This window comes from Lepus europaeus, chromosome 18 (genome assembly GCF_033115175.1).
Source record: "Lepus europaeus isolate LE1 chromosome 18, mLepTim1.pri, whole genome shotgun sequence".
NCBI classification, from domain to species: domain Eukaryota; kingdom Metazoa; phylum Chordata; class Mammalia; order Lagomorpha; family Leporidae; genus Lepus; species Lepus europaeus.
Window position 1 is genome coordinate 45,372,312 of NC_084844.1, and position 17,530 is coordinate 45,389,841.

The window sequence follows — 17,530 nt, forward strand, 5'->3', positions numbered from 1 at the left end:
GAGTATATTCTTTCCTTTGAATGTAATATTTTGTAAGGCTTCTAGAGTGTGGTGCCTGAGAAGAGAGGAATTAATCTAAAATCCTCTGTGACATATCTTAAAACTCTTAAATTTACACTTCTATATTTAATTTGCATATTCATAAACCACTAAGTTAAAGAGTGTGAAGAGGCTACCATACTTTTGTACTTTTGTAATGTAAAGCATTGTGTTTCTTTTTTTTTTTTTTTTAAGATTTATTTATTTATTTGAAAGTCAGAGTTACACAGAGAGAGAAGGAGAGGCAGAGAGAGGGGTCCATCTGCTGGTTCACTCCTCAAATGGCTGCAACGGCTGAAGCTGTGCCGATCAGGAGCCAGGAGCTTCTTCCGGGTCTCCGATGCAGGTGCAGGGGCACAAGGACTTGGGCCATTTTCGACTGCTTTCCCAGGCCATAGCAGAGAGCTGGATTGGAAGTAGAGCAGCTGGGAATGGAACTGGCACCCATATGGGATGCCGGCACTGCATGCAACAGCTTTAATCACTGTGCCACAACGCCAGCCCCAAGCATTGTGTTTCTTAAACCAAGCTAACTACTTTTTCAAATCTTTTTCAAATATTTTTTCAGGTATATGCCATTGACTGTTAATAACATAGTGGTGAAAGAAGGACCAGCCACAGAAGTGGATTTTTCCCTTCGGCCAACTGTGGCTTCGGTAAATGCTGACACAACGGAATCTGTAGTAACTGCTAGCACAGTTGCTGTACCTAATATTCCTCCTGGTACATCATCCTCCCACCAGCCAATTCAGCCAAAGGACTTTCGCCACCATCATTTCCCTGATATGGAAATCTTCTTGAGAAGGTTTGCCAATGAGTATCCTAATATCACCAGGCTTTATTCATTGGGAAAATCAGTAGAGTCAAGAGAACTTTATGTGATGGAGATATCAGATAATCCAGGTGTCCATGAACCAGGTAATTGGTGTGGTTTTTCACTCTGTACTGTTTTGATGTGCTTCATCCAAAAAAGTTACTTATGATATATATAACTAGAATTAAGAAGACATTATTTAAAAAAAGAAAGAAAAAAGGAAATGTAACCAGCCTTTTCCCAAAAAAGAGAAGACTGTTTGGCAGTCTATATTAGGCATGGTAGTTTAGATTCCTTCTACTAATAGTACTTTTATTTTTCATATTATATAGCAAATATGCTGGAGCTTCAAAATTTCCTTGGAAAAATGGAATTGAAAGATAATGTGCATTTTCCATGGACTTTTCGAAGCTTTCTCATGAATAGATGTGCTTTGAGCCTACTCAAGCAGATGAGTATTAGTAAGGGAGCTGCTTTATAAGATGTTTATGAAGGTTTTTCTTTGCTTCCTTTGCCAAAAATACGTGTTTTCTTAGGCTTTTGGTTCAGGGTTTTTCTGTATCTTGGGGAAAAAAAACAGAGTCCATGGCAACTGAAAAGGAAAAAACATCTTCTGTGTAATTATTTTGTTTACAGGTGAACCAGAATTTAAATATATTGGAAATATGCATGGAAATGAAGTGGTAGGAAGAGAACTGCTATTGAACCTCATTGAGTACCTGTGTAAGAACTTTGGACTAGATTCTGAAGTCACAGATCTGGTTCGCAGCACTAGAATTCATATTATGCCATCCATGAATCCTGATGGATATGAAAAGTCCCAGGAAGGTAAAGAATAGCTGTCTTTTCATGCTTAAATCTTATGGCATGATTGCTGTGGATAGGAGAGAATTTGAACCGGTTGTCTGCCTACTTTATTCTTATCATTTATAATTGGTTTTAGCTCATGTATTTTTGTAAGATAGGCCAGTCCATTCAATAATTATATGACCAACTTTATATTTAATAGCTCCTTCTATTTTGGTTATGCTCTTCCACTAGTGAATCACTCCCTAGATATCCTCAACAGCCAGGGCAGGGCTAGGTTGAAGCCAGGAGCTCAAAATGCCATGCAGGTCTCCCACATGGGTGGCAGGGAACCAAGCACTTGGGCCGTCATCTGCTGTTTGTAGAATGCATTAGCAGGAAATTAGATGGGAAATAAAGGAGTTGGGACTCAAATCAGCTCTCTAATAAGGGATGTGGGTGTATCAAGCAGTGGCTTAACATGCTCTGCCATAAAGCTCACCCCTGAGCAAAGTTTTGTTTTGTTTTGATTTTTTTTTTTTTTTTTTTTTGACAGGCAGAGTGGATAGTGAGAGAGAGAGAGACAGAGAGAAAGGTCTTCCTTTTGTCATTGGTTCACTCTCCAGTGGCCGCTGCGGCCGGGCATCTCGCTGATCCGAAGCCAGGAGCCAGGTGCTTCTCCTGGTCTCCCATGCGGGTGCAGGGCCCAAGCACTTGGGCCATCCTCCACTGCCTTCCCCGGGCCATAATAGAGAGCTGGCCTGGAAGAGGGGCAACCGGGATAGAATCCGGTGCCCCAACCGGGACCAGAACCCGGTGTGCCGGCACTGCAAAGTGGAGGATTAGCCTGTTAAGCCACGGCGCCGGCCTGATTTTGTTTTTAAAGACGTATTTATTTATTTGAAAGAGTTACAGAGAGAGGGGGAGAGACACAGAGAGATTCTTTCCCCAAGTGGCCACAACAGCCTGGGCTGGGCCAAGCTAAAGCCAGGATCCAGTAATTCCATCCGGGTCTTTCACATGGGTGGCATGGGCCCATCTTTTTTAGCTTCCCAGGCACATTAGCAGGAAGCTGGTTTGGCAGTGAAGCAGCTAGAACTCAAACCGGCACTCTGATGTGGAATTTCGGCACAGCAAGCTGTGGCTTAACCTATATCACAATCCCAGTCCCCTGAGTGGTGTTTTAATATCATTTGTATAACTGAGTTTTTTCCTCTCAAAGTGTGACCAAAGGGCAAAAATGAAAGGGTAATGGTTTACCTCTTTGTTTAAAAGTAATACTCAGTGTGAAAAGCAACTTTAGAATCCCGATGTGAGTAATAATCATAAAGCCTGTTATGCCAAAGTCACAGGTAAGATTGCCAAAGTAGTAGTATGTATCAGGTTAAAACATAAGTGAAACAACTTAAATGTGAGTCTTTTTCTTACAGGAGATTCAGTAAGTGTAATTGGAAGAAATAACAGCAACAACTTTGACCTGAACCGAAATTTCCCAGACCAGTTTGTTCAGATCACAGACCCTGCCCAACCAGAAACCATTGCTGTAATGAGCTGGATGAAGGCCTATCCGTTTGTGCTGTCAGCAAACCTACATGGAGGTACAGCAACTTTATATTCCACTTATTAATTCTAACTGAAAGCATCTGAAAATCCTGTGGAATTTTATTTGTTTATAGTCTTTGTTTTTAAAGAATATTCATTTATTCATCCATTCATTCATGTGAGAGGAGAGGGAAAAAGAAAGAGCTTCTTTTTTTTTTTTTTTTTAAAGATTTATTTATTTATTTTGAAGACAGTTACAGGGAGGGAGGGAGGGAGAGAGACAGAGAGAGAGAGAGAAAGGTCTTCCATCTGCTGGTTTACTCCTCAAATGGCCACAGTGCCCAGGGATGGGCCAGGCTGAATCCAGGAGCAAAGAGCTTCTTCTGGGTCTCCCATGTGGGTGCAGGAGCCCCAAGACTTGGACCACCATTCTACTGCTTTCCCAGGCACATTAGCTGGGTCAAAAGTGGGGCAGCCGGGACTCGAACTGGCACCCATATGGAATGCTGACACTATAGGCAGCTACTTAACCCACTGGGCCAGAGCGCCAGCCCTAAAAGAGAGCTCCTAACTGCTGGTTCACTCTCCAAATGTCTGCAATGGCAGCAGCTAGGCGGGGCTGATTCTAGGAGCCAGAAACTCAATCTGGGTCTCCCACATGGGCAGCAGGAACCCAATTGCTGAAGCCATCACTGCTGCCTACAGGGTCTGCATTGCTAAGCAGGAAGCTGGAATTGGGAGTGGTGCTGGGACTTAAAACTAGACATTCCCATTTGGGATACAGGTATTTTAAATGCCAAATGCCAGCCTTTAGTCTTGTGCTTCTTTAAAATGAGTACCCTTTTTTTTTTATGGCAAACAACAATAAACATCTTTTCTCATTGCTATGACAGTTTCCTGGGTGTTTTCCAACTCTCTTTTTTTTTCTGCATACTTCTTCCTAAAGTTCAGTAAACTTTATGTAAGTTTATATTTAGGAACATTCTCTTATCTTTTAGTTGGTATATTCTTTTTTTTTTTTAAGAGTATTTGTTTATTCCAAAGGCAGAGTAACAGAGAGACAGATCTTCCACCCGTTAAATCACTTCCCAAAAAAGAAAGAGAGATCTTCCATCTGCTGGTTAACTCCCCCAAATACTGGCAACAGCCAGAGCTGAGCCTGCCTGAAGCCAGGAATGCAGAATTCCATGTGGGTGACAGGAACCCAAGTACTTGAGCTATAATCTACTGCTTCCCAGGTGAATCAGCAGAGACGGATGGAAAGGGGTGGCCAGGACTCAAACCAGCCCTGTAATAGGGGATGCGGGTGCCTCAAGTGGCAGCTTAACCCATTGCATGGCAGAGTTTGTTCCTGCTTGGTATAGTTGTAACTGCAGCACAGTGACCTCATTGTTGTGTAGTATCTGAACTTACATACTTCCATGTTATTAAGCAGTAATGGATCAGTTGAAAAGTGAAAAGTCAAAGTGAGTAAGAGTGAAGGTGTTGCTCAAAATAAAAACATGTCCACATGTGATTTTTAAAAAAGATTTATTTATTTACTTGAAAGTCAGAGTTATACAGAGAGAGATGGAGAGGCAAAGAGAGAAAGGTCTTCCATCCTCTGGTTCACTCCCCAATTGGCCACAATTGCTGGAGCTGCGCCGATACAAAGCCAGGAGCCAGGAGCCAGGAGCTTCTTCCAGGTCTCCGATGTGGAGGCAGAGGCCCAAGGACTTGGGCCATCTTCCACTGCTTTCCCAGGCCATAGCAGAGAGCTGGATCGGAAATGGAGCAGCTGGGAATTGAACTGGTGCCCATATGGGATGCCAGCACTGCAGGCGGCGACTCTACGCCACACCAGCCCCTACACATAAGTTTTTTTTGTTTTTGTTTTGTTTTTTTGGTTTTTTTTTTGTTTTTTGTTTTTGTTTTGTTTTGTTTTGTTTTGTTTTTGACAGGCAGAGTGGATAGTGAGAGAGAGAGACAGAGAGAAAGGTCTTCCTTTGCCATTGGTTCACCCTCCAATGGCCGCTGCAGCCGGCGCACTGCGGCCAGCGCACTGCGCTGATCCCAAGGCAGGAGCCAGGTGCTTATCCTGGTCTCCCATGGGGTGCAGGGCCCAAGCACTTGGGCCATCCTCCACTGCACTTCCGGGCCACAGCAGAGAGCTGGCCTGGAAGAGGGGCAACCGGGACAGAATCCGGCGCCCCAACCGGGACTAGAACCCGGTGTGCCGGCGCCGCAAGGCGGAGGATTAGCCTGTTGAGCCACGGCACCAGCCCCACATAAGTTTTTTTAAAAAGATTTGTTTATTTGTTTGAAAGGCAAAGTGACAGAGAGAAGGAGAGAGGCAGGGAGGTGGGGAAAGAAAGATCTTCCATCTGCTGGTTCACTCCCCAGATGGTTGCAATGGCCAGGGCTGGACCACTTTAAATAATATGTGAACTATATGACCATAAAGCTGTTTTTTTAAAAATGAGTGAAAATATTAACAGTGAACAAAAAATGGCTAAAAAATGTAATGTCAACATTTATTAGAGTGGCCCAAAGAAGTATCTCTGTTGAGATTTGATTGCATAGATAAGCAGCCTGCAATTTTAGAAGGATGATATATACTTACGGGTATTTAGATTGAGAAAGTAAATTGAGCTTCTCCAAAAATTGCTATGAATGCTTTCTAGTAGTGGAAAAATACTTCTATAGTTGGTAATCAAGGAATGTTCTCAAAGAGCCATACAGTAATTAAGACGTTGTACCCTGGTTAGAAAATGATTTTTTCTTTCCTTTTTAAACTATTTTATGTTTGATAGAAAATATTTTTCATTTTGAGCTCTTAAAAATATTCTTGGAGGACCAACGCTGTGGCATAGTGGGTAAGAGCCGCCACCTGCAGTGCTGGCATGCTAAATGCGTGCTGGTTCAAGTCCTGGCTGCTCCTCTTCTGATCCAGCTCTCTGCTACAGCCTGGGAAGACAGTAGAAGATGGCCCAAGTCTTTGGGCCTCTGTACCCACGTGTGAGACTTGGAAGAAGTTCCTGGCTCCTGGCTTCGGATTAGCCCAGCAGGTGGAAGACCTCTCTCTCTTTCTCTGTCTCTGCCTCTCTGTAACTCTGCCTTTCAAATAAATAAATAAATCTTTTTTTTTTTTTTTTTTTTTTTATTTGACAGGTAGAGTGGATAGTGAGAGAGAGAGAGACAGAGAGAAAGGTCTTCCTTTTTGCTGTTGGTTCACCCTCCAATGGCTGCTGCGGCCGGAGCATCTCGCTGATCCGAAGCCAGGAGCCAGGTGCTTCTCCTGGTCTCCCATGGGGTGCAGGGCCCAAGCATTTGGGCCATCCTCCACTGCCTTCCCGGGCCATAGCAGAGAGCTGGCCTGGAAGAGGGGCAACCAGGATAGAATCCAGCACCCCGACCGGGACTAGAACCCGATGTGCCAGCGCCGCAAGGCAGAGGATTAGCCTGTTAAGCCACGGCGCTGGCCAATAAATAAATCTTTAAAAAAAGATGTTCTTGGAGCCAGCATTATGGCATATCAGGTTAAGCTTCCACTTGTAGTGCCAGACCTGGAGTAAGCTCCTGGCTCCTGATTTTGGCCTAGCATAATCCTGGCCAATATGGCCATTTGGGTAGTGAACCAGCAGATGGAAGACCTCTGTCTCTCCCTTTCATTCTCTGTAACTCTGTCTTTCAACAAAATAGAATAAATCTTTACAAAAAATAGTCTCGGAATAGGTAAAATTTTATGTTGGCTGAATCTGAAAACTTAGTAGCTACAGTCCAAGGAAAATAAGCCACAACTTTGCAAGATGTCATATGAAGACTTGGCATGGTGAGAAGTAGGCATCTTCAATCATGAGACATGCTTCTCTCCATGACACATTTTGTTTTCTCAAATTCTTTTTTTTTTTTATTATTTTTTTAAAGATTTATTTACTTGAGAGGCAGAGTTACAGAGGAAGAGACAATGTGAACCATCTGCTGGTTCACTCCCCAAATGGCCACAATGGCCGTAGCTGGGCTTAACCCAAAGCCAGGAGCCAGGAGCTTCTTCCAGGTCTCCCACGCAGGTGCAGGAGTCTATAAACACTTGGGCCATCTTCTGCTTTCCTAGACCATAGTAGAAAGCTGAATTGGAAGAGGAACAGCCGGGACTAGAACTGGCACTAATATGGGATGCCAGTGCCACAGATAGAGGCTTAGCCCACTATGCCACAGTGCCAGCCCTCTATTTTATTCATTTGAAAGGCAAAGTCATAGAGAGGGAGAGACAGAGAGAGAGAGAGAGAGAGAGAGAGAGATCTTCCATCCACTGGTTCACTCCCAAAATGGTGTGATGGCTGGGGCTGGGCCAAACAGAAGCCAGAAGCCAAGAGTTTTCGCTGAGTCTGCCATATGGGTGCCATCTTTCCCGGCCTTCCCAAGTGTATCAGCAGGGAGTTGAATAGGAAATGGAGCAGCTGGGACTCAAACCAACACCCATATGGGACCCTGGCGCTACGGGCAGTGACATAACTCACTATGCCTCAATTGTTGCCCCTACATATGTTTTAATGCATCACTTTCTTTACCTTACATCATGAAAAGTCTTATGACTTAACTTTAATTAAATGATTTCTCATATAACTATGAGAAATTTTTAGCTTTTTTTTTTCTGAATGTGGGTCAAGACTGGTTTGAAATCCATGATTTATTTAATCTCTCTGTTTTAGATTACATATCTTCAAGATAAACAGGATGAATTGCTTGTACCTCAAGGGTCTCTTGTTTTAAAATTACATGACTTTAAAAATATCAGTTTTGGCTGGCACTGTGGCTCACTTGGCTAATCCTCCGCCTACGGCGCCGGCACCCCGGGTTCTAGTCCCAATTGGGGTGCCAGATTCTGTCCCGATTGCTCCTCTTCCAGTCCAGCTCTCTGCTGTGGCCCAGGAAGGCAGTGGAGGATGACCCAAGTGCTTGGGCCCTGCACCCGCATGGGAGACCAGGAGGAAGCACCTGGCTCCTGGCTTTGGATTGGCGCAGCGGCCATTTGCGGGGGTGAACCAATGGAAAGGAAGACCTTTCTCTCTGTCTCTCTCTTTCTCACTCTCTAACTCTGCCTGTGAAAAAAAAAAATCAGTTTTACTGAAAAAGTCAAATTTCATTTGATTTTTCTGATCCTAAATTTTCATAAAAGTAAAATTATTTAAATTATACATATATACTTCTGTTTGCAGTTCTGACATGTATGTTGCACCTGTAAATTCAGGCAAATTCCCAGGGTTTTTCTAGTTAAGACAACCTTTAGGTGTCTCGGATAGCTATTCATTCTCTCATTTACCCATTTTGATTTTCTGTTGAGGAAATAAGTATATTTCTCATTTCTGTTAAGGAAATTAGCCTTAGCAAATTTTATTGATTTCCCTACTCAGGCAATATTATGGAAAGTTTACTTTATGTTGCTGATCCATCTTGAAATAGATAACATGATACATTTTCCTTTTCCCCTCGTAGGTTCTTTGGTGGTTAACTACCCTTTTGATGATGATGAACAGGGACTTGCCACATACAGCAAATCACCGGATGATGCTGTGTTTCAACAAATAGCACTTTCTTATTCCAAGGTAAGCTTATGTTTGAACTAAAGAAGCTATAAAGTTCATTCTTGCACTTAAAAAAGGTCTTAAAACAAATCCCACAGTACCTGGGTCAGCTACGTGGTGGCTTTCCATGACTCCTTTCCGGCAGCTGTGCGACTTTTTCTCTGTTGCACACCTGACTTTTGGACATCGGAGTACTCAGTCTTTCTAAACGAAAGCAATATCTTTTCACCTGTGATTTTAGCATAACCAAATACAAATACTTTAGCATGCTAGTTTATTTCCTTTGAGAAATACTTAAGTTATAAATCTATTAAAATAGACTGAAACTAGTGATTGATGACCACCAACTGTTTCTGTACATTAAGTTTTATTGACACATAGCCATAGCCGTTCTTTTACATATGTATGGCCATGTTTGTCTGTATCTGTCTTCTCTTTCAACATTGGAAAATAACAATGTAATTCCCCATAGTAACAAACTAAGGAAGAAAAAACCTGTAGTTCTCTTGGTATTTAGAGATGCAAAGGGCAGAATTGAGTAGTTGCAACAAAGATGCCCATATTTATAAAGCCAAGAAGTTTTACCGTCTGGCCTTTTACAGATAGTAAAAACTTGGCCAACCCCTGCTCTCAGGTGTTTGAGGTTGTAGAATAACCTGTAGCAAAGAAAATAAGTTAGGAATTTTTGTGTTTGCTAAACTTGCTAAAATGAATGTGAATTACATTTACAATCAGAAAAGTTAACGTATGTGTGTGTGTGTGTGTGTGTGAAATTTTTATTTAAAATTATTAAGACTTGGGAACTAGATTGTTTGTTTCCATTCTAGTCTTAGTACTGACTCAGTTTGTGACTTTAGTGGTTACGGATAATGTAGGTTATTACTGCAACTCAGCTCTGTAATCAGCCTCCTATCATTGCACTTTTCCTACTCTCTCATTCTCTACAAATGGACCTTCCAAGTGAGATTATTGCTCAGAGCTCTTAAGGGCACAGGTGTTGATTTTACCTTAAAGAATTATTGGCTTTTGTTTGAGCATACTTGTTTTTTTTTTTTTTTTTTTTTTTTTTTTTTTTTGACAGGCAGAGTGGATAGTGAGAGAGAGAGACAGAGAGAAAGGTCTTCCTTTTTGTCGTTGGTTCACCCTCCAATGGCCGCTGCGGCTGGTGTATCGCGCCGATCTGAAGCCAGGAGCCAGGGGCTTCTCCTGGTCTCCCATGCAGGTGCAGGGCCCGAGCACTTGGGCCATCCTCCACTGCCTTCCCGGGCCATAGCAGAGAGCTGGCCTGGAAGAGGGGCAACCGGGATAGAATCCGGCGCCCCAACCGGGACTAGAACCCGGTGTGCCGGCGCCGCATGGCAGAGGATTAGCCTTTTAAGCCACGGCGCTGGCCTGAGCATACTTGTTTTTAATGGGGCATACATGGAGTAATAACAGGAGAATGGATACAGTATACCAACCATCCAAATGAAAATTAAGTGATCAGATATTCATATATTCCCATTACACAGTCTGCTGATTCTCATGGTTCTGCTTTTCACCCTCATAGTGACTTCTAGTTCCTTAGCTTCTTTTGATTTTCTTAGCCCATTAATCCTTTTGATTTGATTTACCTTTCTACCTAGCCTGGAGCCATGGGCAGCCACACGTTTTCAGTGATACCCCTAAGGATCTTTAACACCCTCTTGACATATCTACCTTGCCAATGACCAGTCCTCAGTAATTAATACCATCTTTCTTTTCCATCCCAGTACCACATGCAGAACCTAGAATACTCACAGAGTAGTGGCCATTCGTGGCCATACACTTCCTATGCATGCCTGCCTACCTCAGCTGAGCCCTGGGTCCTGGTTAGCAGTATTTCGTGTTCTGCAACTTGACTCCCTGGCTCATTTCCCACCATGGTGATTCGAAGACTTTATCTTCTCCTGAGCCCCCTGATCTCAGTTCTACTCCTCTTGTTTTCATGAGATTACTTTGCATTAAACTAAAGTGAACTTTGAGTAATCTGATGTGATCTTGTTCAGATTCTGGCTTCTCAGTACTTTTTATTTGTGTCTTACCCATATTCTCCTCAGTTTTAGTAGTCCCACTGCATTCTGCCTCTGAACCTGTGTCTCTTTATCTTTTTTTATAGCTGGGAAAGGTAATCGTTAAAAGCCTCATTTTTAACTCATAGTCTGCTTTTTATGGTCAGCAAGCAACTTGCCTAAAATAAGGTCTTTGACCTTCATAAAGCTACCATTCTAAATTGTTGGTTATTTTTGTTTTTAATCTTTATGCTTCCAAATTTCTCAAAAGTAAATAGTCTTGAGAGACTTCTGAGTAGCCAAAGATATTGCTGACTATGTAGTAAGCAACCTTCCAAAAATTTTTCCCCAAACAACACAAAATTACTTTACAACTGCCAAAATTGTAAACAAAGCACACCTTTGGCATTACAGAAAATCTTGAAACTGCAGAATAACTGAGTAAAAAGAAAAAGAAATCCCGGCATGATCTCTTGTGTACCCAGCCCACCTTTGCCTCACCACAAGGCTGTATGGGGAAGAAAGGCTGACTAACAAAACCCAAGGAGAAGACCACAGAGGAGGCCAGTGAAGGACAGGCCTGAAGGTGATTTGGGAGGACCAGACATTATACACAACCCAAGTCCAAAAGTACTGAAAGGTCACTGGGCAAATAAGAGCACTGCAGTACAGGGAAGAGATTTCAAAATGCCCATGACTTAAAGGATCTGGTGTGATTTAAGGAGATAAATACAATTTTAAAGGACAGGTGGGTTTAAAAGGAAATCTTCCAAACCCATAGCATCTGGGAGAGGGAAAAGCAAGACAAAAGGAAACACATAAGTATTCTTTGGCAATTAGAGAATAAAGGGGGAAAGAATAAAAAAGGAGGTAGAATAGACTTCTAAGAGCGGGAAAAGAGCTATAAAATCAGAGCTCTCCTAACTCCACCCCACTGCCAAGCAAGCCACAGAATGACAGCACTGAGACACCTGTCCTCCGCTAGACTGACAGAAAATGGCACCATTAACCTCGGAATCATATAAAACAGCACAGTACTATAAAAATGCACAAGAGAAAAATAAATTCCAAGGGTAAGAGTGGCAGAAAACCAGGAGATGAAATTTTATACTTATGAACCAGGGAAACCTTATCACCACCAAAAATAATTATGAAGCAGAAGAAAAATGAAACATGCATTGAAAGTATGACAAACCATTTTAACTGAATTAAAAAAATGAAAACAGAAATGGGGAAAAAACAGAGAGGAATTTAGTGGCTCGAACCTGGCACTCCAGTACGGGATGCAGCCATCCCAAGGCAAATCCTAACCACGCAGGCAAACACCTGCTCCAGCTTCTAGATTTTTTTTTAAGTGAAATGGTTAATTCTCAGGGGTAGGGAACTGGGAAACCATTGTTTTTCTCTTCAGTACTTTTCTATACTTACTTTTTCATTTTCTAAAGAGAGAAATGAAGTTTTGACTATCTTTCAAAGCTTATCTCTTCAGGGAAACTTCTGCCATGCTAGTCAGAAACAAACTTTCTCACCTCTGGATTCCAATAACATTTGTTCATGCCTCCATAGCAGTATTTCTTGGCCTTCCTTGAGTAAGCAATTCCACATGTGCTGTGTGCTGGACACAAGGCTACATGCTGAAAACAAACCATTTCAAAGGAGTATTGTATTCAAGGAAGAAAAGGATGCAGCCAGCAGTCATAGGATAAGATCATTGTTGTACATGGTACAAAGCTCAGTCCCTCAGAAGTTGGGGAAAGCTGCTTAACGCTCACTCCATGTGTATGTGCATCATTTTTCTGAACTTCACACTCCTTCAAAGCCTGAAATGAAAGTACGAGCAGAATTTTGTTTTTAGAGAGGGTTTAGGTTAGGTTTTATATTATTTGTAACTGAATCTCATACATGACGTCATCAGTATTTTCTTACAGAACACATTCAAACCTTATTCTTAAAAATAGATAATAAATTGACATAATCAAAAAATAGCACATGGAAAAACTCTTACTGCCTCCCATGGTTCCATCCACCACATCCCCACCCCCACCTCCTTAACATACTCTGTTAGTAATCACTTTTATTATTTTCCTTTCTAGTGTTTTTGATGCAGACGCTTTACTTGTTTTTCAGGAAAATTCCCAGATGTTTCAAGGTAGACCATGCAAGAATATGTACCCTAATGAATATTTTCCTCATGGAATAACAAATGGGGCTAGTTGGTATAATGTCCCAGGTGAGATTATTTAATATCCAGGCCTTACACCCTTCCAGATTTTCTACTCTCCTGGATGGTTCTGCTTGTTAGTAACCTATTAATTTTGGGAAAGGGTCTTTTTTTTTAAAGATTTATCCATTCATTTAAAAGGCAGAGTCACAGAGAGGCAGAGGCAGAGAAAGAAAGAGAGAGAGGTCCTCCATCCCCGATTTACTCCTCAGATGGCAGTAACGGCCAGAGCTATGCCAGTCCAAAGCCAGGAGTCAAGAATTCTTCCAGGTCTCCACATGGGTGCAGGGGCCCAAGGACTTGGACCATGTTCTGCTTTCCCAGTTCATAGCAGAGATCTGGATCAGAAGTAGAGCAGCCAGGACTCGAACCAGCACCCATATGGGATGCCAGCACTGCAGGAGGCAGCTTTACCCACCACACCACAGTGCTGGCACAGGGTCATTTTTTTTTAAAGGTTTATTTTATTTATTTGAAAGGCAGAGTTACAGAGAGACAGGGAGAGACACAAAAAGAGACCCTCCATCCACTGGTTCTCTCCCCAAATGGCCACAACAAACAGAGCTGGGCCATGCCAGAGGCAGGAGCTTCTTCTGGAACTTGAACCTGCAGCCATATGCGATGCCAACATTGCAGGCAGCAGTTTAACCTGTCATGCCACAGCACCAACTCCGAAAGGATCATTCTTTTTAAAATATTTACATATTTTTTAAAAAGTCATGTAATATTTTAACTGTTTTTACAGTAGGTACAGTTTGAGGCTTTTTTTTTCCTAAGATTTATTTATTTGGGCCAGTGCTGTGGTGCAGCAGGTTAAAGCAATGGCCTGCAGTACCAGTATCCCATATGGGCACCAGTTCACTTCCCAGCTATTCCACTTCTGATCCAGCTCCCTGCTAACGTGCCTGGGAAAGCAGCGGAGGATGGCCCAAGTTCTTGGGCCCCTGCACCCATGTTAGAGACCTGGAAGAATTCTTGACTCCTGGTTTTGGATCGGCTCAACTCTGGCTGTTGCGCCATTTTGGGGAGTGAACTAGCAGATGGAAGACCTCTCTTGGGACCAGTGGCTGTGGCATAGTACGTAAAGCCACCTCCTGCAGTGCTGGCATCTCATGGGTGCCAGTTCGAGTTCTGGCTGCTCCACTTCAAATCCAAGTCTCTGCTATGGCCTGGGAAAGCAGTAGAAGATGGCCCAAATCCTTGGGCCCCTGCATCTATATAGGAGACCCAGAAGAAGCTCCTGGCTCCTGGCTTTGGATTGGCAAAGCTCCAGCTGTTATGGCCTTCTAGGGAGTAAAACAGCAGATGGAAACCCCTTCTCTCTCTGCCTCTGCCTCTCTGTAATTCTTTCAAATAAAAAAAAAAAAATCTTAAAAAATATAAGATAAAACCTCTCTGTCTCTCTCTCTCTCTCTCCCTCTCTGTCTTTTTCTACCTCTCTCTGTAACTCTTTCAAATAAATACAATAAATCCTTAAAAACATTTATTTATTTGTTTATTTGAGAGAGTTATAGAGGGAGGGAGATTTTCCATCTGTTGGTTCACCCCCCAGATGGCCACAGTGTCTGGAGCTAGGCCAGGCCAAAATCAAGAGCCAGGAGCTTCATCCAGATCTCTGACATGGGTAGAAGGGGCCCAAGGCCTTGAGCCATCTTCTGCTACTTTTCTTAGGCCATTAGTAGGGAGCTGGATCAGAAGTGGAGCAGCCAGGACACAAACCAGCGCCATATGGCTTGCTGGCATTGCAGGCTGAATCTTTACTCGCTATGCCACAGCACTGGCACCCGCAATTTGAGTTTTGAATGAAAGTAATGCATTAAAATTTGATGCAAGTGTTACATTTTATTTCTGGCTATTACAAAGAACTTTATATATGCTAATAGGAGGAATGTAAGCTATACTTGGATTCTTCTTGAAGTGAAAGTGTAGGTGCTTTGCCCATACCACAAGCATCAAAGAGCTCTCAAGTCAAAGTAGTATTGTTTTTTGACCAACAATGATGCAAGATGAATTTGGCTTTTACTAGGAATTTTGTTTATCTTTCAGGATCTGAGTTATTTAGAACTTCTTCAGGGTGACGTATTTTAAGCTTTTATCCTTCAGGTGGAATGCAGGACTGGAACTACTTGCAAACAAACTGCTTTGAAGTGACCATCGAGCTGGGTTGTGTGAAATACCCACTTGAGAAAGATTTGCCAAAGTTTTGGGAACAGAATCGAAGATCTCTAATCCAGTTTATGAAACAGGTGACTATTCAGGAGTGAAGTATGAAATTTTTCCTAAGAACAACATTTTTGTGTATACATATACTTTTCCTGCAGTAACTTTAGAATACATTCTAAAGTTCTAGATTTGTTCCATTTGTGTATTCCAATTTGTTGAATGTATTTATTTAGAAAACTCTTGTATACAAGTTGATTTGTTTCTATGTCTTAGGAAGAGTTGAAGAAAATGGTAAATCAGCGTAGTGATGTTTTGCTCCTGATGGTTACTGGCCACTTTTTGCTCTGTCTTTATAAAATGCCAATGTAAGTTGGATACATACCTAAGCATTTGTCAGGTGATTGAAAGAAGGGCTGTGGAATAAGTGCTTTTATTCTTTTTCTTATTGCCCATAATTTACTGGGAATAAGTTAATTTCCTTTTTTTTGACTATGCAAGGTGGCCAATAGGTAAAGATATATGAAACATGCTTATGGATAGTTAGGGCAATCTAATAGTTTGTACCAGTACTTTTGACTTTATCTTCTTTCTGAGTAGTGTGGTATAAAGGCCATGAGTTTACTTATGTTTACAAATATTTTATCCTGAAAAATGTTAAATATACAGAAAAAGTTTTAAGATTAATACAATAGGGGCTGGGGAGTGAACCAGCAGATGGAAGATCTTTCTCTATCTCTCCCTTTCTTCCTCTGTAACTGTGCCTTTCAAATAAATAAATAAATCTCTTTTTTTAGTATAGTAAACACTTTTTTTTTTTTTTTTTTTGACAGGCAGAGTGGACAGTGAGAGAGAGAGACAGAGAGAAAGGTCTTCCTTTGCCGTTGGTTCACCCTCCAATGGCCGCCGCGGTAGCGCGCTGCGGCCGGCGCACCGCGCTGATCCGATGGCAGGAGCCAGGTGCTTCTCCTGCTCTCCCATGGGGTGCAGGGCCCAAGGACCTGGGCCATCCTCCACTGCACTCCCTGGCCACAGCAGAGAGCTGGCCTGGAAGAGGGGCAACCGGGACAGGATCGGTGCCCCGACCGGGACTAGAACCCGGTGTGCCGGCGCTATAGTAAACACTTTTATTCATATACTTAGATTAAACAGTTTTTAATATTTTTGCTGTATTTGCTGTATTTATATGTATAATATTTATAATATATTTTGGCTAAGCCATCTCAATATAAATGTAGGTATTATGCTATTACATTTATATACATATTTCAGCATCTGTGAAAAACAAGGATGTTCTCCTACAAGTTGTGTCTAAATACCATTATCTAATTAAGAAAATGAATAGTAATTCTCTAATATTACCTAACACCTGGTCTATATTCAAATTTTCAAAATTGTCCTCAAAATGTAGATTTAAAGCTATATCTTTAAAAATAAAATCTAGTCAAAATGTGTGTACCGCAGCACTGGCCCCAAACTGCATTTTTTTAAAAAAATTTTTCTTTTAATCTTTCCTTTTTAAAAATTTTCATTTTATTTGAAAGGCAGATTGAGAGGGAGGCAGGCAGACAGAGATCTATCTTCCATCTGCTGGTACGTGCTAAATACCTGCAACAACCAAGGATGGGCAAGGCTGAAGCTAGGAGCTAGGAGCCCAGAACTCCTCCAAATCTCCCTCATGGATGGCAGGGACCGAAGTACTTGATCCATCTGTTGCCTCCTGGGTTGCACTTTAGCAGGATGCTGGATCTGAAGCAGAGGATCTGGAGCTCTGATGTAGGATGTAGGCATCCCAAATAGTGACTTAACCACTGTGTATTACATTTGATTATTGTATCTCTTTACTCTTTAAATAAATAGTCTTTGCATTGTTTAAAAAACACCATTTCATTTTTGAAGAGTCCAGCCCTGTTTTCTTGCAGAATGTTCTGTATTCTGAAATATTCAGATTATGCTAAAGTTTACATTTTGTAGAACATACTGTTTTTTGGTTTTTTTTTTTTTAGATTTATTTATTTATTTGAAAGAATTACACAGAGAGACGAGAGGCAGAGAGAGAGAGAGGCAGAGATAGAGAGAGAGAGGAGAGGGAGAGAGACTGAGAGACCACAGCAGAGAGCTGGATTGGAAGTGGAGCAGCGGGGTCTCGAACAGGCGCCCATATGGGATGCCAGCACTTCAGGCCAGGGCATTAACCTGCTGCGCCACAGTGCCAACCCAAACATACTGTTTTTTTTTTTTTTTTAAACGTAGCCATTTGCTTTCTGTTTTCCCTACAAATATTTATTTATTTGAAAGGCAGAGTTACAGAGAGAGAGAGGGATAATAGAGAGCTCTTCCATCTGGTGGTTCACTCCCCAGATGGCCACAAAGC

At 42.0% G+C, this 17,530-nt stretch overlaps 1 protein-coding gene across 1 annotated transcript in view; it reads left to right on the forward strand.

Moving 5' to 3' along the window:
• The window catches only part of CPD (carboxypeptidase D), a 77,142-nt gene that overhangs the window by 35,732 nt on the left and 23,880 nt on the right, over positions 1–17,530 (forward strand). Inside the window, exons 5-10 of the mRNA XM_062175423.1 lie at positions 608–957; positions 1,490–1,681; positions 3,070–3,237; positions 8,657–8,766; positions 12,903–13,005; positions 15,100–15,242. Of these exons, the coding sequence (XP_062031407.1) occupies positions 608–957; positions 1,490–1,681; positions 3,070–3,237; positions 8,657–8,766; positions 12,903–13,005; positions 15,100–15,242 (1,066 nt within the window). The remainder of the gene's footprint in view (positions 1–607; positions 958–1,489; positions 1,682–3,069; positions 3,238–8,656; positions 8,767–12,902; positions 13,006–15,099; positions 15,243–17,530) is intronic.